This window comes from Syngnathoides biaculeatus, chromosome 13 (assembly GCF_019802595.1).
Source record: "Syngnathoides biaculeatus isolate LvHL_M chromosome 13, ASM1980259v1, whole genome shotgun sequence".
Lineage (NCBI taxonomy): Eukaryota > Metazoa > Chordata > Actinopteri > Syngnathiformes > Syngnathidae > Syngnathoides > Syngnathoides biaculeatus.
In genome coordinates, this window is record NC_084652.1 from 4,752,355 (window position 1) to 4,779,114 (window position 26,760).

General features: G+C 43.9%; 1 protein-coding gene across 1 annotated transcript in view; it reads left to right on the top strand.

The window, feature by feature from the left end:
- Positions 1–794: 794 nt before the first annotated feature.
- b4galt2 (UDP-Gal:betaGlcNAc beta 1,4- galactosyltransferase, polypeptide 2) overlaps positions 795–26,760 on the top strand; it is a 100,813-nt gene continuing 74,847 nt past the window's right edge. Inside the window, exons 1-2 of the mRNA XM_061839848.1 lie at positions 795–933; positions 25,716–26,530. Coding sequence (XP_061695832.1) covers positions 26,197–26,530 — 334 coding nt within the window. The 5' untranslated portion in view covers positions 795–933; positions 25,716–26,196. The remainder of the gene's footprint in view (positions 934–25,715; positions 26,531–26,760) is intronic.

Consider the following 26,760-nt stretch of genomic DNA (forward strand, 5'->3'; position numbering starts at 1 on the left):
AAAGATTTATCTTTTTTTTTTAATTCAACTACAATACAGCAGGTGGTTGTGGTCTATGATTTATATAGCTGCCTGTCTCTTTAATGTTAATTTGCGGTGTGGATGTTTTTAGTTTTGACAATTACAATTAATATTTTTATTTTTAATCGTGATATGTATCTGGTTTGTTGATAAAAACAATGTATTACTATTTCAAATTGATAATTATTTGAGTTTATTTGAATCGTTATTGAGCTGTAATCCATCAACTCTTTAAAATGTAATTTTATTTTCCGAGTTAAAATTTATTTACGAATGAGATTATAATTTATGATAAATTGATATTATGTAAAAATTAAAAGAAATACGATAATTTCTTAATAGCCAGGGTGCGAGCGATTTAAAAATTAATTGATAAACAAATGTGAACGTATTGATAAAAGGCAAAAAGACCCCCCCCCCGCCCCCCACCATCCCATTTCACTGTCTCCTCCGGCTTCCGTAGTGAGTGAAAGCGGAGCAGAGGGACTTGCGGGAGACGAAGGAAAGCATCCCTCCATCCTTCCTTCATTTCCCTCGCTTTCTTGTTTGTTTTGTTTTGTTGCCTTGTCAAAGAATAACAAAAGAAGACGAAAAGAAAATGACGGCTTAAACCATGAGGACGTCGCCACTCTCCGAGTCGCCTCCATCTCCCCTGGACGACGTCGACGGTTGACGCTAGCTAAACAGCACGGTGCTTTTTTTTTTTTTTTTTGTGTGTGTGTCATTAATTTATTTCATTTGACCACATTTTTTGTCCATTTTGTTTCCGTTCAGCAGCGACTCAATTGTGTGACGAATTGACTTCCGGAACTAATTATAACTGAAAAAAAAAACCAATGTATCTATTTTCAAACATGATGCGCCGCAAATAAGACTCAAAGATGCAGCAAGTATTCGCCCGACGATATCAAGGTAAGCAGCCATGCGTGTCCCCTTGTTCCTTTGATTTTTTTTTTTTTGCTCCGTTTTGTATCAATTTTTTAAAAATATATAATTCTTTTGTTGTTAACACAGCCACGCCGAACACTACCTCTCTTCCACCCGCCATGCTAGCCTCCCTCCCCTGTTAAAAAAAAAAAAACCCGCTGCCTCCCAGCTCTTAAAAAAGTACACTCTGCAGCTCCCATCACTTTGCATCATAATATAATCGAGACACGTGTGATGTGTGATGGGGGACTGTATCATGACATGTCCAGGAGTCTGTTTTATGGGACTCCAGCCAGCTTTTTTAAAAATTATTATTATTATTATTTTCTATAGTGGCGGTAGGGGTAACATGGAAGTGGAGGTCTTCCTCACGATGAAGCTTAACCCGACCAGGCAGTTCCACACAGGCCGGGGAGAGTGGATGTTAATCCAATCCGACGGGTCTCTCATTTCTGACACAGTATCTCTTCGGAAGGGGGGGGGGGGCGTGCTGGGAGTCGCTGAACAATTGGCTGCACTAATAATAATAATAATAATAATTAGCACAGTTGAAATGTTACATGCTAGACTTATGTGGCGGAGAAAAAGAACTGCAGTTTGCCCCCCCCCCTCGTAGGAAGTGATGTACAGTACTTGTGAAGCCATGGCAAAACACTTTCTACTTCCAATCTTCTACATTATTTCTCATAATTCTGTTTCATATCCATTGTGCAAGGTGCCAGATTGCTCGTGATGTACTTTGTGCCCAAGCAATTGTTTGACTCTGTGGATTATTTCTACTCAAATTGTTTATTCAATTATGTGAGGTGGCAGTTATCATGAATAACGGGCAAAATGAGCAACGGCCCAAATGCAGGACTTCGAGACGAGGGCATGATGTTAGGCGTAGTTTTATTCAAAGCTGTGGTCATACACGGTGGAACCAGTACGAGGAGGTAGAGGCACAACAGCGCTAGGCTAGGCGGGATCCAAAAGACATGCAGCAAGGTCTGATGATTAGGAGGCAAACTTGGAAATGTGAACTAAGATGGGACTAAACTATGGTGGCACAGAATCGCTGTGACGAGGTTAGCTCCCGCTACACTTTCTATCAGTGGTGGAGATTCAGGCTGGCAGTGAACGCATCCCACTAACTCAAGGCAACAAACTGGCAAAACTCCAACTTAAATACTTGGTCTAATCCCAGTGCCTCATGGGAAACAGCCGTGACCGTTGCAGGTGTCAGAGATGAGAGCGCCCAAAGTGGTGTCCAGGCCACGCCCCTCCTGGCAGTGGTGCATTCATACTCACGACGGTTTTTAGCGATTTGGGGTTTAAATTAGACACGTGTCAATGCTCGCCATTTGCTTTTTGACTCTGTGGCTTATTTGCAGTGTTTGTTTACTTCTGTTACGCAAGGTGGTGCTCCCTTGAATAATTCATGAGTCGTGCGATTGCGTAAGTCATCGGTATTTGCCCTTGTCACGGGTGACCGAGCGTGCCGTGGACTTTTTCTTTTGGATTTGTGAATGAATTTGGAGGTGTTCTGTCTGGTTTCGTTTTGCAAGCTCATCATCAATAACTGTTGAGGGGAGCGATTGCAAGAATCAAATTACACGTACAGTTGGAGTACGAGTGACTGAGCGTAATGTCGGCCATTTTTATAGTTGTAGTTGTGTTCTTGTTACCCGACCATCCGTTTTTTTAAAGGATCGGTAAATATGGACGAATTTGACATGCATGTTTTGGAATGGGGGAAGAAGTCGGAGTTCCCTGAGAAGCAAAAAATTTTAATCTGTTCACTGTTCGTTCACTGCCATTGACGGTTGTTTTAGGTTTTGTTTTAACATTCAGACTAAGTGTAAACAAGTACTAAGGGAGTAAAATAAAGTAAAGGTACCTCCCTTATGAAGGATTACTAGTAATTGGCTATTGAGCTATGTTGCATTGCGGTGTAGATCGTCAGGGCGCGACTTTATGGTGTCAGTTGCGCTGCGATGTGAGCTGCGAGGGTTCAACCTGTGAACCCCGGCGCTCCGGTGCGTGGCGAGGCGAGGCGATATCGCCGCTCATCTACCGCAACGCCCGCGCTATCGTGCATCAGATAGCGGCGAGGCGCTCGCCGCGTCGGGGTGGGTTTAATTACAGACGGAAGGTCACATCCTCCGCGCTCTGAAACATTGATGCCTGATAGACGAAGTTGATTAGAGTCAAAGCGCGCCTCTCGGGGAGATGATATAAAGAATAACACACGATTAGCTGAGTGCGTGCGGCACAGCGGAATTGATGAAATGGACATTTTTTTTTTAATCTTCATAAACATGTGCAGGACCACACTCTATTCTTTAAAGAGGAAATCCACTTGTTTGCATTAACAATGTATCCAATAGGTCATGTAATATGTACTGTATTTTGACAATGTGATGTTAAATCCTCTCTCATTTAATAGTGATTTGATAAGATTTTTATCGATAATTGTTAATTTTCAGGGGTGCTGCCATGTTCGCAAGTCACATGACCTAGGTGGGCGGATGTGACGTGTGCCGTGCCGCAACAAAGGCTCGATTACATGGGACACCATTTATGCCAACGCTGATGTCTCGGATTTATCCTCATCTGAGAAGAAATAGCAGCATCGGTTGATCGGGAAGACGGAGGAATACTTCCATACACAGCCGTGAGTGGCTCGGCCGCTCGGTTGTACGGGAAGACGGAGGAATACTTCCATCCACAGCTGCTCACGCCGCCGGGGGTCGCATAACTAGTTAGCATGCCGGTGTCTCATTTGTTATCGGAATTAACCAGTACGTGGCTTCGCGATTGAGCTCTCCACCGGCAGCTCCGTCCCGAGCCCGCACACTCGCAGGACGGAGGACATGCGCATGTGGGTTTTAAGCGTGAGGTGTCAGAAAAGTTACCACAGGGATAACTGGCTTGTGGCGGCCAAGCGTTCATAGCGACGTCGCTTTTTGATCCTTCGATGTCGGCTCTTATTCCACAATGCGGAGGAAAAAGGCATGAGTGACACGCGTTATGCGGAGGACAGACACCCCCAAGCCGGCTTGCTGGCTCCAGTACAGCCGCTCACGGTTGTGTATGGAAGTATTCCTCCGTCTTCCCAATCCGCCGAGCCGCTCACAACTGTATATGGAAGTATTCCTCCGTCTTCCCGATTAGTTGAGTGGCGGAGCTGCTCACGGCTGCGTATGGAAGTATTCCTCCGTCTTCCCGATCAACCCAGCGGCCGAACCTCTCACGACTGTACATGGAAGTATTCCTTCGTCTTCCCAATCGGCCGAGCGGCGGAGCCACTCATGCCTGTGTATGGGAGTATTCCTCCGTCTTCCTGATCAACCGATGCTGCTATTTCTTCATCAGACTAGGATAAATCCGAGAAATCAGCGTTGGCATAATTGGTGTCACATGTAATCGAGCCTTTGTTGCGGAATGGTACACGTCACATCCGCGCATGTAGGTCATGTGACTTGCGAAAATGGCAGCGCCCCTGAAAATGAACAATTATCGATGAAAATCTTAATGCAAACCAGTGGATTTCCCCTTTAAGCCTTCATTTTAATATTCAAAGCTGTATTTCTGCAACTCTCACGACTGTGGATTATATTAATGTTTATATTGAGCAATGTGGCAGTTATGATGAAGAACTGTTAACAAGAGTGATTACATTAATTGTAAGATTGCAGTATATTACGTGGAGGCTTTATTTTTGTTTACTTTGTGGACTAGGTCTGTAGTTCTATATCGTGTCAGATGGTGGTGAAGATGAATTATCCTGAACAACTGATGACAGGAGCGATGGTATTAGTCATAAAACGTACATAGCACACGTCCACGTGCCCACCCGTGACTTGGACTTCTTTCCCGTCATTTTATTTCTACTTTCAGTTCCGGGAATAATCGTTCGGAACTACATTCAGCACTGAAATCTAAACTCAGATTCGAGCGGTTAAGTCGTCACTGTTTAGAAGTCAGGCCGCTTCCCAGCTATACAGCACATTTCCCCCCCCCCCCCCCCTTCTTAGCATTTACTATTCAGCAAAACATCACTCGGGTTGTTTTTACACTTGAATGGCTAAAACGGCCTTTCAAACGTGGGCTATTCAGCGCGGAGCATGAAGGACAAAGGTTGATCAAATGGACAAGCAGGGAGCACATAATTGGACGGCGGTGGCCTTAAGCCTGAAAGTCGCTGGTATTAAATATAAGGCCGGAGCCAGTCCTCGTCTTCCCCCTGCTCCTCCGAACCGCCATCCTCTCGTTCCGCCGAAGCACTTAATTTCCTCCTTTGCGCCGTTGCCAAATGAGCAGCTGGATCGGAGGCGGAGACTTTGCGCTGCAGACGACGTTTTATGGGTAAAGCACTACTGTATCGATACGGCATTAGATATTAATAGTGTCGTATGGAGGTTGAATTCTGATCCGAACAAGTTCTTTGGAATTTGAGACTTCTTTAAATTTAGGGGGGTGACACGGTGGATCCCCTTGGAAAGCGTCCGGCCCACAGTTCTGAGGTCCCGGATTCAATCCCAAACCCGCCTGTGTGGAGTTTGCATGTTCTCCCCGTGCCTGCCTGGGTTTCTCCAGGCACTCCCGTTTCCTCCCACATCCCAAAAACACTCTAAATTGCCCCAAGGTGCGATTGTGAGTGCGGGTGTTTGTCTCAATCTGCCCTGACGACCAGCTTCCTCCGGGTTTGGCAGCTGGGCTAGGCTCCGGGACTCCCCGTGAGCCTTGTGAGGATAAGCGGGGTAAGAAAATGCATGGATGGATGGAAATTTAGGAAGACGAATCTTGGGAGATGTCTGCAAATCATGGACTCTGCCTTTGGAAGCAGATTTTTCCTGAAATGCCGCTACCGAATCTTTTTAGAATCGCTTATCCTCTAGATATTTCACCAGTACTCGAGTAATCACTCCATATTAGGTTAAAAGAAATAAAACGCTAGCTATCAACCAAACATCATGTTATATGTACATTGCACATCTAACAGTTTATTAAAAATCCCTTCCAGACACACCTCTGTCAATTTTTTTTTTTTTTTTTGGCAAAAGCTTTTCCACAAAACCAACAGTGAGTGTGTGCGCAAAAGATATTCAATGTAGACCATGGACAAATGGTTCCGGGCGGCTCAAGTATTCATTCAATAATACTTTTTTATTTTCTCGAGGCAGAACATTTTGCATCGACCAATATTTTTTTTTGAAGGACCCCCAATGCCACAGTCCTAATATTATGGTTGAACTTCAATGTGGAGACCACAACAAATCTCTTGAGACTCCCGCAAAAAAAATCTTCGAAGATTTTATCCATCTAGTCTATTGAAGAATTTTAGAGGTCTGTGTTTTCCCAACATTTTCAGATGAAGTATATTTTTGACAGCATGAAAATTTCGGAAGACATTAGCAAACGTCAAATGACTTGTGCAAATCTTGTGAGACTAAAGAACATGTTTTAGTCTTCATCAAATCCCGAAAGGTTCTAAGCATGGATTTCTGACTGATTAAAGGGACAATTTTCCCCAAATTTTTGGTTCAATTTGTTTATATGACTTTTCATAAAATCTTTTGAGACCTCACCAAATCTGGCGAGACTTCTGCAAATTTTGACAGGTCCTATCCATAAAATTCTGTGCGACAATAGCAAATATTTTCTCCAAGATTATCAGTTGAACACCAATCTGTACGACTTCAGATGTATTTGGAACTACTGCAAATCTCGTAAGACTTCCTCAGATCAGTTGCATTCAATGCAACTTTACAGGCGTATTTCGTCGAAAAATTTTAATAAGCTCTGATTTTGCGACGAAGCTGTTGTGACTTCAACAAATGTTCTGTGACTGGCGCACGTCTTGGGAGGATCTTTCGCCGTACATTATTTATGCAAGTTTAGAGGTGCATATTTCAAGAACATGAAATGGTAAGTGAGTTCAGCAATTCTTGTGAAACTTCAGCCACTCTTGGGGTAATGTGTCAATGTTGTTCCGCGTTAAAGGCGTCGTTTTCTCAAAAGTTGCGTTTGAAGTCGCGGCTCGCGTTGCGAGTTGATGCACAACAACGAGCCGAGTGAAGAGCAGCTGTCAGGCGTCTTTTCAAGAGCCCCGACCTCCTTCAGACTGCAAGACGTCGGAGAGGCAATTTGAGTGTTGTGTTCATAGAGCCCTGTTGTGTTTTTGTTCTCTCTGGAGTTTTTGTTTCCCTCTCGATTCGACTCGTTTCATCTCTGCTTTTTTTGTTTTTGTTTTTTTCTTTTTTGCTTTTGTCATTAGAGTAAAACATCCAGCGGAGGCTTGGGCCAATTAAATGTCCCATTGGCAATAAAACATTTTTTTTTTTTTTTTTTAAGTTTACTTACCATAATTCTCGGCCTACAGAGCGCACCTCGTTAAAAGCCTCACCGGGTACATTTATAAAGGAAATACCAATTGGTACATACATACACTGCAGCTGTGTAAAAGCCGCAAGTGCCCACATTGAAACACGAGATATTTACAAAGATGGTACACAGAGTTTAACGCTAGTGCCGCGCTAAAGCTAGTGCTAACGCTAGCGCCATGCTAACGCTAACAGCTGTGTAAAAGTCGCAAGTGCCCACATTGAAACGCACATTGAAATACAAGATATTTACAGAGACGGTACACAGAAAGAGTTTAATGCTAGTCCTAATGCTAGCGCCGTGCTGAAGCTAGCGCGAACGCTAGCTCCGTGCTAACGCTAAGAGCTGTGTAAAAGCCACAAGTGCCCACATTGAAACAGACATTGAAACACGAGATATTTACAAAGACAGCACACAGAAAGAGTTTAACGCTAGTGCTAACGCTAGCGCCGTGCTAATGCTAACAGGGCTGGTTAAAATAAAACAAGTAAATATCACTGAGACACAGCAGCGACACGCTAGCGCAGCGCTAACAGGGCCGGTAAAAGTCACTTCACTTACTCAGCACATATATTACACGGGTCTCATTCTTACCTTTTCCGCTCGAGTGCCCTCTTGCGGCCATTAGAAAAAAAATGCACAAATTAGCTGCATCATCGCATGAACCCCAGGGTTGAAAGCGTGTGAAAAATATATATATTTGCTCCTTATTGTCATTCTGAACCAAGATTTTTTTTTCATGCTTTATGATGAAAAACATTTAGTTTTATGTATTCAGAGGCACAGAAAATTTTCATATTTTTTGTCTGAAAAGACTTATTGTGAAACAGAACGGCCGATATATGTACTGAGCCAAAGTATTAGACCACCTGCCATAAAGAGAGCATCGGGCATCATGAAGTGTTTTAATGCTAATTCTTTCAATTCAGGCGAGCTCTCCACGTTTTAGCGTTTTCAACAGGAATGAGGAATTTCAAAGTGAACTCGCTTTTGCAGTATACAGCACAGCAGGGTGTGCAATTAACTTTAAAAATGGGCCAAATGAGAAACTGGAATGTTCCGGAGGGCTCCTCCAACATGCTAACCTCAGCAGCTGCTCGTGGAGATACGTTATATATTGTAAGCAACTTTTTTTTTTCTGTTCAGGAACATAAGTAAATACAGCGATGCCTCGGTTCTCGACTACAAATCGTTCCAGAAAACAGTTCAAGAAGTGATTTGTTCGAAAACCAAATCGATGTTTCCCTTTACAATGAATGGAAAAAGAAATAATGCGTTCCTAGCCTAAAAAATTGGGCTTTTTAAACCATTTTTTCTAGCTTTTCCTGATAATAAACTGCATAGTAGAAATACTTTGTATAATAAAATAATTTAAGAAATATATATATTTTTTTTCTTTAAATGTACGAGTACGCTAGGCCCGGGAGTGGAGTTACGTATCTGTAGCGACTCGGCCCCCATTAAAAAAAGTGCAGAATAACTTTAAACAAGCAACTTGCCTTCTGTGGAGCCACGATTAGGGACTAATAATCAATAAGAAGAAAAACAACAGTCGCTACCGGGTCATGTCTGTGTACAGAGGCCGCGTTATATAGAATAACAAAAGTGCACTGGTTGCACCGCGCGATTTATGTCATTTCCGGGTTTTTTTCGGGGGGGCGTTCGAATTGACAATAACAAAGAGCGTCATGGGTGGTTCTGCTGCTTGCGCCGCGCGAGTTATGTTATTTCCGGGTTTTTCCGGCGGCGTGGGAATTCACGACAAAGCGCGTCGTGGGTCAGCTAGCACGGCCGCGCGCGAAATGTTAGTTCCTGGTTTTGTCGGGGGTGTTCGAGTGCTGATTTTTGTTCAAAAACAGAAGCAAAAAAATCTCAAACTTTTCGTCCAAAAACCGATTTGTTTGAAAACGGGGACGTTCGAGAACCGAGGCTTTACTGTAACTTAGTCTGACATTAAGATTCATGGATAACACGAGCTAACGCTTAACATTTCCGCTGAAGTTGAAGCTACTAACGGTGTTTCTTGCCCTCAGAATTGCAACAGGCACACTTCGGGCAGCTCCATCCACCCATCCATCTTCTGCCGCTTTTACCAATTTGTATGAATCCAATTCCATAACCCTGCAACGGGGTACAAAGCGGTCGAGTCCCGGGCTCCCAACACGGAATCCGTGGGTACGTTCCTGAGCCGCTGTGACTATGTCAAAGTGTCCCCGAGTTGCTCGTCGCTGTATCGCCGAGGCTTGCGTGAAAGCGCTCCGAGTTATCTCGAAGTTTGAAAAGTGCCGCACAAGTGAAAGCCCATTTGAACTCATTTTCTCGCAAAATTTCTCGTAGCGTTTTGTTACTGCGGTTGGAAACAAGTGTTTTCTTCCCGAGTCCTGTTAGGTCATAAAAGTCAATTGGCTGCCGTGTGAATAATTCTTTTAATTCGCGGCACTTGTCAACGCAGGCACGCCGCATTAATTTGTCTTGGCGCGTGAGGAGATTACAGAGGAGGAGATGGGACGGACGGTGGAGATGCTTTCCTCGGCTTTCTCCTCGTGCTTTCGCGTCCTTAACTCGCTTTCTGTTGTCCTCCAGGTGGACAAATGATTAGGTAATACCTCCGTCCGTCGTGTTTTGATAGTGATAATTGCACCATTGTATAAGTACATAGGATCATTTTTTTCATCTTTAAAATTATTTTATAGGACACTAATTTGATGAAAATTTTTAGCTTTGAATACATTTCTGTATTGTGTGAATAGGTCATGTTTATTATTTTTAATTCATGCATCCATCCATTTTCTTTGCCGCTTATCCTCACCAGGGTCGCGGCAATCCCAGCTGTCAACGGCCAGGAGGCGGGGTACACCTTGAACTGATTGCCAGCCAATTGCAGGGCACATACAGACAAACAGCTGCACTCATAATCACACCTATGGGCAATTTAGAGTGTCCAATTAATGTTGCATTTTTTTTGGAATGTGGGAGGAAACCAGAGTGCCCACCCGGAGAAAACCCACGAGGAGAACATGCAAACTCCACACAGAACTGTGAGGCCAACGCTTTACCAGCTGATCCACCGTGCTGCCCATTTTTAATTCTTGTATTTGAATATGATGAGGATTATTATTATAGGAACATTAAAACAATTTTGCAAACAGCAGTACGGTGGTAAACTGGAAAGCGTTGGCCTCACAGTTCTAAGGTCCCGGGTTCAATCCCAGACTCACCTGTGTGGAGTTTACATGTCCTCCCCGTGCCTTCGTGGACACTCTAAATTGAGCATAGGTATGATTGTTCATGCGACTGTTTGTCTCTACGTGGCCTGCGATTGGCTGGCAGTTCAGGGTGTGCTCCGCCCCCTGCCCGTTGACAGCCGGGGTAGGCACCAGCACTCCCCGTGACCCTTGTGAGGATAAGTGGCTAAGAAAACGGATGGATGGATGGAACGGTTGAGCTAAAAAAAAAAAAAAAAGTTCAGAACATTCACAGAGATTCTCCAATCCCTTTAAAAAAATGTATGTAAGCTTGATATTATATTTAGCCTACAGTCAATTGTGTACATTTATTTAATGTCCATCTCCCAGTTAGTTGCTCTCCTTTGGTTATTTTTGATGTCATCTGCTGCTGTCACTGACATTTTGTTCAGCGCACATGAGGGATTCACGGATACGCGAGGTAAACCGGGGGAGCCCCGACTTTTCCTTGCTTTAATGAACAGCCAAAGGTCAACGCGGCGCCGAGCGCGGCCGAGCATCTGATTCACGTCGTCTCGGCGACAGCGCGTCTTCGACTCTGTCGCCCGCTCGGGAAGTAAAACGAACGGCGGCGTTTCGTCCACGTCGTAATGAATAAGTCACACGCTGGGGGTGACGGCGGTTACATAACGGAGGGCTCGTTCGGCTTGATGGGATTAGTGCAGAAAGCTGCAAAGGAAATCAAAACCGCATAAATCTAAACTTCACTACTACTACTACTACTACTACTACTACTACAAAGATGGCCAAAACGTTGAAAATAATCCGCTTTGTTATAAAGCCGTTGGTATTGTAAAACCAGCATCAACTGCTCAAGTGATTAAAAAAAAAAATAATAATAATTCCTTGCAACATTCATAAATGGGGACTAAACATGATGTGTAGCTTCGAAGAAATGCATTGACGTTAATTCTATGAAACCCTGAATGCTGATAGTCACAGCGATCCTGTTGCGTATTGGTTTTAAGATCAAAAAATGACTTTCATGTGACCCGATTGCTTCAGAATTAGGTCTCCTCCCACCCCCATCCCTTCCATACTTTTGAATCCGCCATTTTGCGGTCAATTCCACTCCTCGTATACTTTGTAGTTTGCCTCAATGAGCCCTAATCGGAAGCAGATATCCTTGATCGATGGATGATGCCAAATGACAAGTCTTTGTTTGTTTTTTTTTTTGTTTTTTTTTTGTCTGTGTGCCTAAGCCGGGGGTGCTCAATGCGTCAGTCGATCGCGAGGCAGTCTTGGTCGATGGCGGGATGGCGTGGCAAAGAAAAAAAAAAAAAAAAAAGATGTCTGCCAATGTTCCCTTTAAACTGCACGCATGCGCAATTGTGCTCCGCTGATGCAGTCTCTTCGCAGATATTCTGTGTTCCGCGCAAAAACAAAACACTCCAATGCAAATTGAAAGTAGAACATCCAGCTATTCAGTTTGTGGCATTTTGCAATGTGATTCAATGAGTGAGGGATGACTGGTTGTTACATCCAACGGCACAATTCACATACGAACTGTAAAAAAAATGAAAAGAAAAAGCCACTGGTTTCTTTTAGGCAGCACACGGAACTTTCTCTAACAATCACCGATGCTCTGCCACACTTTTTGCTAGTTTACCTTACACCCCCCGGTTTTTAAAGACGTACACTCATAATTACAAACGTTACAGTACTTACGCAGTGGATCAATGTGTTTTATAATGACAGTGTCCACCACCGCTGCTGGTTTAGTTAGCAACACAGTCTGGGCAACGTAGAGCAAAGATAAGCTAGCCATGCTGCTTATGTTTACTTTCAATAATAATTGAGAAAGTAAAAAAAAAATGTTGTTGTTCTAAGATGTAATGACTGTCGGAATATGTGAATAATCAAAGAAAAATTGGTTCAACTGGATGATATTTTCTCTTTTCCGAGCGGGGAAGGTCTGGTCTGAAGCCAAAGTAGAAAGTGCAGGATGAGATGGTGTGTCATTTTAAAATGTCACCTTGGCACAGCCTGATCCAGGATGAAAGCGCAGACAATACAGTGCACAAAAAGCTAATTCTGTATTTTAAATATAGGAGGCAACATAACATTAACCTTAAAACGATTTGGGAGCGTCATCATCATCTTCCCCCCTGTCGTCGATAGCTCGCGAGAGGCTGGCTGCTTGAAATTCCCACTCAGTGAAGGTGATCAGTACAGGTTATCGAAAATAATGATGGATAATTTACTTGAAGGACTTTTACTTGGTGGCACGATGGTGCAACTGGAAAGCGTTGGGCTCACAGGTCTGAGGTTTTGGGTTTGATCCCGGCCCCGCGTGTGGAGTTTGCATGTTCTCCCCGTGTCTTTGTGGGTTTCCTCCGGGCAGTCCGGTTGCCTCCCACATTCCAGAAACATGCAACATTAATTGGACACTCTAAATTGCCCATAGGTGTGATTGTGAGTGCGCCTATTTTTTTCTGTGCGCTGCAATTGTCTGGCAACCAATTCAGGGTATACCCCGCCTCTTGCCCGTTGACAGCTGCGATAGGCTCCGGCACGCACTGTGACCCTTGTGAGGATAAGCGGCAAAGAAAATAGATGGCTGGATGAACTTTTATACAGATAGCTGAAGATGCTAATTCTGTGGTTTACCACCTCACTTATTTTCCGCAGTGTGGTGTTCAATAGAATTTTTTTCATTATTATTATTTTTTCTAGGTGTTTTACCTAGCAAACTTCCGTCTGCCCTGCCGTGAGGGCATTCGGGGCGTTGAACTTGCCTCCAGTAAGATGTGCTCCAGACGATCAGGTGTTGCCTGGCTGATGCATTTTTGATAAGGAAAGACTCAAGGCAGGGGGTTGAGAGACATAGTCTGAGAGGCGGGATCTGCATGTGGTAAATTTTTCTTTTTGAGCCTTTTTTTTTTTCCATATAATGTCTCCTCAAGCTCTGTCATGAGCTCTTAACCTAAAAATGTTTTTTTTTTCCTGCATTGGTCCCGCTCGGATGAGACAAAATGTCATCTTCCGCATGAGATGAGGACATAGAATAAGCCCAAGGGCTCTGCTGGAAACATCTGTGAAACGCGCACACAGTGCGGAGACTCACTGGCCCAAACATTAAGCACACTGGCACGGTTGAATGACAGCCAATCGAAATGATCATGAAATTGTTTATATTTAGCAATGTGTTTGGGAATTGTGGTTGTTGTTGGAATGTGGAAGGAAGGAAAAACGTGCAAACGCCACACTGGAAGGTGTGGAGATTCAAACTCGGAATTTTGAACTGTGACGCAGACAGACTAATCAACTTTCCACTGTGCGGCCAATGGGGGGAGGGGGGAAATTTGCACTTTGTGATAAATTTATCCACATGAAATGTGTTAGCATGAAAATGTATTTGTAGGTGGTTAAATGTATTCTACGGAGCCCCTAAAGGGACATTGAAAAGACAAAAAACTTGTTTATCGAGTAGTTACTATTGAGTAAGTTACTCAGTACAATGAGAAACTTTCTCATTACTCATTACAATGAATAAGTTACTCATCACAATGAGAAACCTAGTAGTAGTAGTAGTTACTCATTACAATGAGAAACCAGTTGTTTTTTTTTTCAATGTCCCTTTAGAGGCTCTGTGGGTTCACGCCATTTTTTTTTCAAAGCCTCCCAAAACCGGTTTTAAAGGAGCGGACTTGTCTCATGCAAAGTAACCTGCCCCCGCCCTGCAAACCTTTACTGCCGGGCCAACACCAAAAACTGTTTGTCGGTTGCGAACAAGGAACAACTAGTGTGAATAAAACACCCATAAAAGGCCTAATACATATTTGGAGTTTATCTATCCATTTTCTTCACCGCTTATCCCCACGAGGGTCGCGGGGAGTGCTGGAGACTATCCCAGCTGTCAACGGGCAGGAGGCGGGGTACACCCTAAACTGGTTGCCAGCCGATCGCAGGGCATATCCAGACAAACTGCCGCACTCACAATCACACCGAGGGGCAATTTAGGGTGTCCAATTAATATTGCATGTTTTTGGAACGTGGGAGGAAACCGGAGTTCCGGGAGAAAACCCACGCAGGCACGGGGAGAACATGCAAACTCCACACAGGCGAGTCCAGGATTGAACCCCGGACCTCAGAACTGTGAGGCCAACGCTTTACCAGTTTGGCCACCGTGCCGCCCTATTTGGATTTTAATGCTTTTTCTTTTTCCTGAACTTGTTCCATCTCACCAAAGTGCTGACCAAGCGGAACGGCACTTTGCCAGTTTTTGCATCGACTACTGAGGTCGCCCAAAAAGGTCACCATAACCTCATCAGTAATTACTTTATTGTGAAATTCGCCACTAATGACGCAACCAGTTCCAATGTACAAGGCCGCGTTTTGTCTCTTTCAAGATAAAATCCTCGACTTTGGCTCCCAGCAGATGTTGGACCAACATTATGAAATATGCACCGCCACAAATGAGCAGTCTGTCCACTGCTACATCTGTTGCCCAATTAAAATTTCAAGATACAGATGTTTTACAGGTGCTGCCAGTTTTATGTTGGTCCTGTCGTGGAAGCGGGTTCTGGTCTCCTGGTAACAGTACAGGATGTGGGAGACGTTGCTTTACTGGAGAAGGAAGCAGATTTGGCCCATTTGCTTGGTTTATACAAAATGCTTTTTCAATTTTTTCCATTTTTTTTTTTTTCCCCCTTTCAAGGTGGCGCTCATGCAGTGTCGCATGTTCGAGTTGCTTTGTTGACCTACTACTACGGATTTATTGGAAATACTTCGGTTTTCTTTCAGAATCGGTGCTACAGAATACCCCGGATGACATTTCTCTCTGAGCACACTCGTAATGTGATTTGTTTCAAAACGAGTTAATATGTTTTACAAATGAGTAGATGCTAATGAATGTCCAGCAAAGGAAGCACTTTATGTTTTTTTAAAAAAATGATGGGATAAGCAGAAATCTCATTTATGTGGCGCACGAAACATAAAATAGAATAAATAATCTCTGCTTTCCCGGTGGATTACAGTGCAGTTCGGGAAGCACCAATGCCATTTTTTTTAAAGCATAAATGTACTTGCATTGGCGGCACGGTGGTTCAACTGGAAAGTGTTGGCCTCACAGTTCTGAGGTTCCGGGTTCAATCCCGGACTGGCCTGTGTGGAGTTTGCATGTTCTCCACGTGTCTGCGTGGGTTTTCTCCGGGCACTCCAGTTTCCTCCCACATCCCAAAAACACGCAACATCAATTGGACACTAAATTGCCCCTAGGTGTGATTGTGTGTGCGGCTCTCAACGTGTCCTGCGATTGGCTGGCAACCAGTTCAGGATGTACCCCGCCTCCTGCCCGTTGACAGCTGGGATAGGCTCCGGCCCTCCCACAACCAGGATGGATCTTGAAGACCTCACGGCAGACCCCCTACCCCAACAACACCTAACCCTAACTGTAACCTAACCGTAATTCATCACAACCCTCAACAATAATCCATTATTTTAATGTTAACTAAACCCCTAACCCTACCCTAACAGTAACACCTGCCCCGGATTCAAACCCTCATACCCTCTCCCAGTGATTTTGAAACCAATATACCACTGGAAATCAGATATTAGATATCACATTGACGCAACTTATGATGGAGTTGAGATGTGATAATCGTTGGGTGGAATTGGGTGGTTGACTGGTTAGCACATTCGCTTCACAGTTCTGAGGACCCGGGTTCAAATCCTGGCCCCGCCTGTGTGGAGTTCACATGTTCTCCTCGTGCCTGTATGGGTTTTTCTCCGGGAACTCCAATTTCATTCATTGGAGACTCTAATTTGCCCTGAGGTCTGATTGTGAGTGTGACTGTTGTCTGTCTCCATGTACCCTGCGATTGTCTGGCAACCAGTTCAGGGTGTACCCCGCCTCCTGCACGAAGATAGCTGCGATAGGCTCCAGCACGCCCCGCGACCCTCGTGAGGATAAGCGGGAAAAGAAAATGGATGGATGGATTAATTGGACACTCTAAATTGGCCCAAGGTGTGATTGTGTGTTCGATTGTTGTCTGCCTCGATGTGCCCTGCGATTGGTTGGCAGACAGTTCAGGGTGTACCCCGCCTCTTGCTTGTTGACAGCCTGCATAGGCTCCAGCACTCCCCGCGACCCTCGTGAGGATTAGCGGTGAAAGAAAATGGATGGATGGATTAATTGAACACTCTAAATTGGTCAAAGTGTCTTTGTCTCCATGTGCTCTGCGATTGGCTGAAGACCAGTTCATGGTGTACCCCGCCTCCTACCCGTTGACAGCTGGGACTGGCTCCAGCGCTCCCCGCGACCCTTGTGAGGATAAGCAGCCAAGAAAATGGATGGATGGATGGATGTACTTGCGTTACGTACTTGTTGATGCTATTGTGTCTTGATTGTAATAAAAATCCATCCATTTTCAAAGCTGCTTCTCCTCACATGGGTCACGGGAGTGCTCGAGTCAATCCCAGCTAAGATGTCTTATTTGAATCAAATGTTCAAAAACATAAAGTACAACCCATTTCTGAACAAACTATGTACCTTTGTGACATTTTAACATCCAGCTTTGTGTTTTTGTCTTGCCACACACAGTTCACCTAAATGTAGCCTGAAACACGAGGCATTTTATTCCAAAAAAAAATTAGTAAGACAATGGAAGTGATACACACATGCTCTGGACGCTGTTTTAAAAAAAAAAAAAAATAAGTGGAATTTTTTTTTTTTTTATGAACCATGTTACGTATCAGCTGTAGAATCGCCAGAGTCACCCAAGTAAGAGCGGTGCCGTCGGAAGGAACCATTGAATGAACGACTCTTTAGAAGTTCCACAGTACAGGTCAGCGTGTACCCAGACGTGCGTGCCTTAATCATCGAGATTACGTAGATGTTCGGAGGCGCAGGGCCAGGTGGGCAACCTGTCGCCCGGCTCCCTGACGGGAGCGCCGCTAGTTCAGCCGGAGCCGAAGGGGGGGGGGGGGGCTCATAAATGCCGCTCGCCGGATAATCCGCAGATTGCATTCAGTTCATTATTCATTTTTGCGGAGGAGAACTCGCAGTAGCCTAAAAGGCTTGTCGTCCGCGTTTACCCTAATTTATCTCGGTATATGTCGGCCTGGTGAAGTCTGTTTTGTAAGCATCGGAGCCGTTTTTAGGAAGGGAGAACTCACAGAAGCAGCCATGAATTTAACATTGAGGTAAAAATAAAGGAAACTCAAATTAAAGAAATATATATACACAGTTAATGTCATGGGGCGTGTGCTCCATTTTTGACTCCTGTGCGTATAACATAAATAGTAGTAGTAATAGTGCATTGCAGTTTTTCTATGACTCGTTCCAGTTTTATTCTCATTATAATCATTCTTTGTGTTATTGGATGTTCATATGTTTTAAACAAAAAATGTCTTCAACAGAGACCTATTGTGCATTTTTTTTCCCTAAACATAAAACAGTTCACTCGAGTCATAATATGTCGGTGAAATGGGTTTAAATGCCCCAAATATCAGTACTTAAAATACACGTTAGACTTTGAGTATATTTTTTTTCTAGTTTTGCTGAACTACTGTTTAAGCGGTGTTAAGAACAACTTTCGTTTCCATGACAACCAGGCTCTGCAATAGCGGGGTTGCCACGAGGTGAGCGGCTACCATTGATGTAGAGAAAAGTGCGAGCGCCCACAAAGACAGTAACGGTTTCATTTTCATCCTTGGAGGCAGCGCTTCATCACCGCTTGTCAATTAGGGTAGCTAATCAGCGTATGTGGCGCGTGCAGCGGACGCATCGCTTGCACAACCCAGCTTCATGTCGTCATCTTGCCAAATATTTAGAGTGCCACTGTCATTAAATGCATGATTTTTAGTATGTTATTGATGAAAAAACGGCAGCTAACATGGACCCATGCATTTTTTTCACGACAAAACATGAATTTGAGACTTGTCACTCTCTGCATGAAAATCCTCTTGAGGGATTTGTTTTGGAGAAGAAGCAGGAAGTGACGTACAGGGCAGTAGCGCACTCAAGCGGTCTCGTCTGTTTGTGCTAGTTTTAGCTGCTGGAAGGTAGCTCGTTGTTCCTACATGTTAGCCAAAATGTCGGCTCGTTGTATTGCTCGATATTGCTCCAAAATTCGGGAGGATGGATTTATTCTTCATACTTTTCCAAACGACCCAGTTTGTTGTCGAAAAACGGAGTGTACGGGTGCAAAGGACGAGAGCTACGTGGGTTCAAAATGACAGGTACGTGTGTATACGGCTACTAAAGAATAATAATAGTTTGGTACGTAATCTGTCTCTCATAATGTAACAAAAGATCCGCGTACATATGACAGGGGTGCTAAATGTGTCGATGTGGACAACGGACGGCTTCTGCGTCGGGTTCGCCGGCAAAGGCTTCTGCGTCGGGCTCGGCGGCGAAAGCTTCCTCATCAGGCTCGCCGGCGAAGGCTTCCGTGTCAGCCCCCGACGCGGAGGTGGTTTGGCCTCGGCGTCGCTCGCAGGCGGCCTTGTTTTTATCACTGCCGCGCAGAGGTGGACCGGGCAGGGAGGCGGTTTGGCTGCCTGCGGTTTGGCCGTGATCCGCATATCATCTAAATATGGGTCGAAACGATAGGGTCATATTGCCCAGTTGTTGATGTTCTCTTCTTCGAAAAGAGCTTCCGTGTCAGAAGGGGCGTGTTCCTCTCCCATAGTAGATGGCGCGGCGGGTTTTCAACGGCGAATGTCCCAGTGTGACGTCGCGGACAGAAGATGCAGCCAACATGGCGACCACTTGGATGTCGAATGAGACTTCCGCAACTTTGCGCACGGATTAATTTTTTCGTATAGACATTGAAGTGAATAATGTATTTTTCATTACAATGTCTATTTTTAGAATGTTTAAAGGGATGACACTTGGGCTTTAAGTATGAGCTTGCGATCCGGATCTAGTGCTAATCCATGCCAATGCCGCAGCTCTGCTTACCTTTTTGGTTTTGACATAGCCAAAAGGACTTCCTTGCAGTCCAGCGGGTGGACTCTCTACATTGTGTTATAATAAAGGGTCTTCCCTCAGGCTGGCTGCCAAGTCATGGTTAGAGAAACTCGACGTGGGGTTGGCATTATGTAAATTAACCCCGCTGTTACAAAATTGAGCAAGGCTCATTCGGAGACGTAGTTAAGGAAAAAGGCAGGCCACAAAAGATTGAATTGCTTGTGTAATTTTCCACTTGACGGGTCGTCAGGCGCACCACAAAACCAACAATTTTGTATACAAGCCATAATACAGCATGTCCCCTTTAACTATGTGTGATTGCATGTGCCGCATGTAATTTATGTGCAGATTTATGTACAATGTGGAAAAATCCCATTACATAACCGATCAATAAGACATGTCGTCCTAGCTGTTTATTATTACTATTTTTTATTTATTTTTTTTTACCGCTGATCACATTTGTGCACGTGTTTGCTCAGGATAAAATATTGCACCCGCGCGTGAGGCGTCTATTATATTCATGTGACAAGGGCAGAAATGATGAGAGAACGGCGTGAAACATTTCCCTTCCGCCGCTCCTTCAGCTTGAATTAAACTCTCCAATTTAAAGCCTTGACCCGAGCGAATCCACTCCACTGATTTTTTATTTTATTTATTTTATTTATTTATTTTTTTAAATCCGCACATGTGCACACGCGTACACACCTACCCGAGCACAGATTTCGACGTGTCCCCGTCTCGAAATTTTTGTCGCCTTCCGAAATCTGCCGCGCCGCATCTCTCCCCCCGACGTGACATTGCACTTAAGTTTCGGGGAATACAAGCCGTCAAGAGAGGCGGCGGCGTAATTGACGTCGGCGCCGTACCGAGTTATTTAAATGTAAATTCCGTAGGTGTGTAAAATGAGATAAAGTTAAACGCTTGAGAGGCCATCTTTATTCCTACTTGTTTTCGTAACTGCGCAGTTTGGGGGAAAAAAAAAAGACGCATTGGCTTCATTTCGGCTCAATCTTTAACTGCAATGTCCATCCGTCCGTTTTCTAAGCAGCTTATCCTCACAAGGGTTGCTTACTTTAAGTTTCTCGTATGGCTTAACAAGGTAACCAAACGGTTGGAACAATTTGATTTCTAGTGTAAATGCTTTTTGGATTAGGCTACTATATACAGTGAAAGAAATAAGTATTTAAACACCCTTGCTATATTGCAAGTTCTCCCACTTAGGAATCATGAAGGGGTCTGAAATTTTCATCGTAGGTACATGTCCACTGTGAGAGATAATCTAAAAAGAAAAATTCAGAAATCACAATGTATGATTTTTAACGATAGCTGCAAATAAGTATTTGAACACCTGTCTATTAGCTAGAATTCTGACCCTCAAAGACCGGTTAGTGGGCCTTTAGAAGTATTATCTTGAATCAGATGGACTGGTGTGAGGTTGTTAGCTGCATAAAGACACCTGTGCACCCCGTACAATAAGTAAGACTCAAACTTGTAACATGGCCAAAACCAAAGAGCTGTGCAAAGACACCAGAGACAAAATTGTCCAACTCCAGACGGCTGGAAAGGGCTACGGAGAAATTGTCAAGCAGCTCGGTGAAAAAAGGTCCACTGTTGGAGCAATCATTAGAAAATGGAAGAAGCTAAACATCGGAGTGGAGACCCATTTTAAGTTTTCACCTTGTGGGGTCTCTATGATCCTTAGAAAGGTGAGGAATCAGCTAGGACAACACGACAGGACTTGGTCGATGACCTGAAAAGATCTGGGACCACCGTTTCCAAGGTGACTGTTGGGAATACACTAAGACGTCATGGTTTGAAATCACGCATGGCGCGGAAGGTTCACCTGCTTAAACCAGAACACGTCAAGGCTCGTCTTAAGTTTGCCAATGACCATTTGGATGATACAGAGGAGTCATGGGAGAAAGTTTTGCGGTCAGATGAGACCAAAATTTAACTTTTTGGTCATAATTCCACTAACCGTGTTTGGAGGAAGATGGATGATGAGTTCCACCCCAAGAACACCGTCCCTACTGTGAAGCATGGGGGTGGTAGCATCATGCTTTGGGGGTGCTTTCCTGCACAAGGGACAGGATGACCGCGGCCATGTATTGTGAGATTTTGGGGAACAACCTCTTTCCCTCAGTCAAAGCATTGAAGATGGGTCTTTGACCCAAAGTACACAGCCAGGAAAACCAAGGAGTAGCTCCGTAAGAAGCATATCAAGGTTCTGGCGTAACCTAGCCAGTCTCCAGACCTAAACCCAATAGAAAATCTTTGGAGAGAGGTGAAACTCTGTGTTTCTCAGCGACAGCCCAGAAACCTGTCTGATCTAGAGAAGATCTGTGTGGAGGAGTGGGCCAAAATCCCTCCTGCAGTGTGTGCAAACCTGGTGAACAACTGCAGGAAACGTTTAACTTCTGTAATTGCAACAAAGGCTACTGTATCAAATATTGATATTGTTTTTTTCAGGTGTTTGCAGCTGCATCACACAAATAACTTGTTAAAAAAAATCATACATTGTGATTTCTGCATTTTTCATTTTAGATGATCTCTCTCACATGCACCTGACGAAAATTTCAGACCCCTCCATGATTTCTAAGTGGGAGAACTTGCAATATAGCAAGGGTGTTCAAATACTTTATTTTCTTCACTGTACCTTCTGTTGCAGGGTTCTTTTCCATATGAATGTATACGGTAATACCTTGGGAGTTTCATTCGAAGGTGGGCGCAGTGGAGAGAGGAAAAAAAAAAAAAAAGACCTTTTATTGTGTGAAAAGGACCATTTGGATAGTTTGACTCCCAGGCAGTCCATTATGAGATCTTTTACCCTCCAATTAAACCCACGTTACTTTCAGCCACTCTGAATTCGACAGAATACATTTCGTGCGCCACTTTCAAACAATATACCATCACGTTATGAAGTTATTGTGTGATGTTAATGTGTTGGGCTGGCAGAAAATTTCCTTGTTAGGAGGTGAATTAGGATCTTTTTGGGGAAGGAGGGTGGGGGTGTGTTCGCTTTTTTAATCGGCGTTAGATCAAGATGAAAACAAGAGAGGTGCTTCAAAGAAAAAACGAGGAGCGCCAAAATCAGTCGGAGCCACTTCACAAACAACCGCGACTCAATTCGCTGTCGTCGTTCTTGCACTTTGTCCTTTTGTTATTGAGTACAAGTAACTCGAGAACTTGCTCCTTGCAATTCCCCGCTGACCTTTTAGCGGGTTTAATAAAAGATTTGTAATGCAGCTCTTGTAAGGAATAAACCGAAATGTCAACAAATATGAGTTGCGGGGGAGGGGGGACGGGGGGGGGGACAACGCATCACTGTTCTGTTTTCTTTGCGTGTTCTGAGTCGTTCCACCTTTTCTGGGGGTCTTATTGCATTTTTTGACACTTGCATGGCTGACCACATTTTGCGCAATGAGGATTCAACTTTGCCCTCCTGCGCAATCTACTAGCGCTACGTATTTATAAAGATAATATTGCAAAGCTTGACAATGGTCGTTTAACATTTTTAATTTTTTTTTTTTTTACTGTGGTTATGAAACTGCCGTGCATCTTACTGAGAGGTGTTTCCTACTGTTTGTAGGGAAAAGTCGTTTTTTTTTTTTTAAAAAGTTTAATTTTCTGCCTTCCATAATACTGCACATATACTAAAAATTGTTTTTTTAACGTTTTTTTAAAACAAAATTGGGAAACAACAGCCAAGGGAGATATAAAGGGACACATTCTTTTCAAATTTTTTTTTGTACAGTTTTTAATATTTTTAGTTCAAGGAACACATGCTAAGAGGTATTTAAAGGAACTTAAAGATTTTGGATTATTATTTATTGATTCATCATCATTGTAATTATGAACTTTTGTACATATAAATTATTTAAAGAAGCATAGACGGTGATGGAGAAGTAAAGGAACAAATTAAAATTTATTGAAATTCACATTAAATTCTCCATCCATCCATTTTCTTTGCCGCTTATCCTCACAAGGGTCTCGGGGAGTGATGCAGGCAATCCCGGCTGTCATCGGTCGCCAGCCAATCGCAGGGACACGTCGAGACAAACAGCCGCACTCACAATCACACCTAGGGGGAATTTAGAGTGTCACGTTTTTGGGATGTGGGAGGAAACCGGAGTACCCGGAGAAAACCCACGCAGGCACGGAGAGAACATGCAGACTCCACACAGGCGGGGCCCGGGATTGAACACAGGACCTCAGAACTGTGAGGCCAACGCTTTACCAGCTGATCCACCATGCCTCCGTGAGGGAGAAGTAAAGGAACAAATTCAAATGATTATTTATTGAAATTCACATTAGATGATGATTTTTGTAATTATTTAAAGAAACAAAAAGGCTTAGGTAGCATTAATGGAACTAAAATTCCATTCATCCATTTTCGAAGCTCCTTATCCTCATAAGCGTCGCGGGAGGAACAATTTTTTTTTTGTTTCATTCTTATTTTTCTGTGTATTTCAGATACTGTATATTTATGTATTATATTTACAGATTTAAATTAGGTCAAATATTTGGTTTTATTTGTATATATTGTGTCCATAATAATTTTTTTATATATTATCTAAAGAATCATAAGTCAAGAGGAGAAGGAAATGACCATAAATAGTCAATCTTATGAGAGATTTAGTCAAATTTATGAAGGAATTTTAAGACTTTACTCTGTAATGCAGTTAATAAAAAATTCAAATACTTGGCTGACTTCAAAAAAAAAAAAACTAGAAAAAGGAAGGCCCCCCCCCCCGAGATAATTAGTCTTGTTTTTTTAGATTATTTTTGTATACGGCTTGAATCACAATTGTTGCATCGCATCTCGATTAGATTGCATAAGTGTACCTATTGTTGTGGCCAGTGGGTGGACGTGTCGCGTTTACATGTCGCATCTCCAGTGGCACTTATTTGCAAAAAAATGATGACAGCCACACGGGCCGCTTCATCAGTCGGACCTCTGAAGAAGTTGTTGTCACTGTTGTACATTTAATGGCCTCATTTCTCCCTTCCTCCACCAAGTTTTTAATGAAGAATTTTATTTTTTTTTTTTCCTGCTGAGAGACAAACTGCAGCTTCCGGTCCTAGCAAACAACAATAACTGCGGGGATGCCGTTGTTCTCGTCCTTGTTTTTGTCGAGGAGGAATCATTTCCACTGACCTTTTCGTGTCGATGAGGAGAATAGCTGAAAGAGGAATGGATGGGGAGTGAAAATGTGCTTTGTGAAAATGGGCTTTGTGTGGAAAATTAGATTTTAGCTGTGGAGGCGGAAATGTTTGTCACTCTAATTGCTTTTTAATACCGTAGCACTTTTTTTTTTTTAAATTAGCTCCATGTGTTTAAATGACAAAACAGATCTGATTTCTGAAAGGATTGGCCGATGAATGGGGAAATATAATGCATTTCATAGCTTTATTTTAATAATTTTTGATAAATAGCAGGGCAAATACGGGCAGCAGAATGACTGAACTTGTAACGTAGACGGAACAACGAATTGAGTTTTGGTGAGGATCCAGATCGAGGTGTGGATTCAGGAATCCATTTTGATCCTGTTTAGGGTACTGGGGAGCTGTAGCCTATCTCTGGTGACTTTTGGCAAAAACTGGACTACACTCGTAACTGTACGCCAGTCAGTCACAGGGCACATATAAGACTGAAACTGAATCTTTATTTCGGCATCATCGTCACGGCTGTGCCAGTCTCGACCGGTGTCTCATCTATGTAATTACTTTCGACGTATTTATGGCCACGCGTGCGGTCTGGTCTTCTCCAGATCGTTGATCCCATGTCACATTCCCGCAACTCCTGGTTTTCTGCCATTGCTATCCCGCGTACCGAACCCCGACCCGTTATCGACCTTCCTCTTACGTCTGCCGAATCTACCACTGCTGCCTTTGCGGACTTTGGATCGATTAAAGACTCTTCCCAAACTGCTGCTAAACCTCGTGAGTCATGCATTTGGGTTCTGGCCATGACAATCTTGGGAAATATTCCCACACACCCTTAGCTCTGCACCCTGAAGTACATCATTTTGCTCCACAATGTCAACGTTGCCTCTGTGGTCCATTTTGATCATGCTTCTCCAAGTAAATAAAGGAGGTCCTGGTGTTCATTGTCTTGGTCTGACTGATGCGTTCAATATCGCTTGATTTTCACAGTTTATTGTCCCTAACCCTAACATCTGCTTTAAAAAATGAGATTCTATTCTTTTTTTTTTTTTTTTTTTTCTCCCGCTTAGGTGCCTGAAACCACCATCCAAACAGCTACCATCTACATCGCCAACAGACCAGACGGTATCAGTCACCAACATGACGACTTGTTTCTGGGACCCTGTGACAATGTTTTCAATGATCTGAATGGCCACCGTCCGCCGGAAGAGCATGAGCACATATCACATTGCCTTATATCTAAGATAACGCTCTTCGGGTTGAGGTCTGTCCGGGATCAATGCCGATCAAGTTGTTTTAGATCAGCGGTCATGCAGGGAAGCATCTGGACCAAACTGGCAGCTCTGACTCCCGTTGGACCCCCTCTGTCTACCCCAGACATCCCATGAACAATGCAAAAACATAAGTGTTAGCGGGTGAACTGGATGTGCTTTAGAAATCTCGTACATTGGGATATCGACCCCGGCGCCGCCGCGATGGGCGCATGATTGCAGCCGCGCCACGCCATCCTCGTCGTGGCCGGCGGTCGCCCGCCGCTCGTCGTCCTCGGCCATGACCCGGCTGATGTTGGGTCGGACTCTGGAGCGCATCTGCAAGGGCGTCCTGTTGCTCTGCCTGCTCCACTTCCTCATCATGATGATCCTCTACTTCGACGTCTACTCGCAGCGCTTCGACATCTTCAGCCGCTTACACGGCGGACGCAACGGCTCCCGGAACAACGCCAGTGGACATCATTTTTACTTCTACAACATATCCCGGGCCAACGCCACCGTGGCCGGTTACCTTGCCGCGGGTGAGCAGGCGGCCCCCACCGCGCAGCCTCGTGCTAATCGGACGCCATCGCCCAAGCCCCTGCCGCCCTGTCCTGAGAACCCCCCAGGCCTAGGTGAGTCGACCTCTCAAAGAATTCCCTACACACTATCATGTGACGAAGCAATGTTTGCAGTTTGCTAATTGTACTTCATCGCAAACCTGAATGCAAAAGTCATTTTCAGAAAAAAAAATAGTGCCAATATCAACGACAATAGGAGTCGTCAGTAATTCCAAATAGCATGTGGTTCCAAACCCATCCGCAATAGATGAAAATCTGCGATTTAGAGACCGTATGAAAAAATA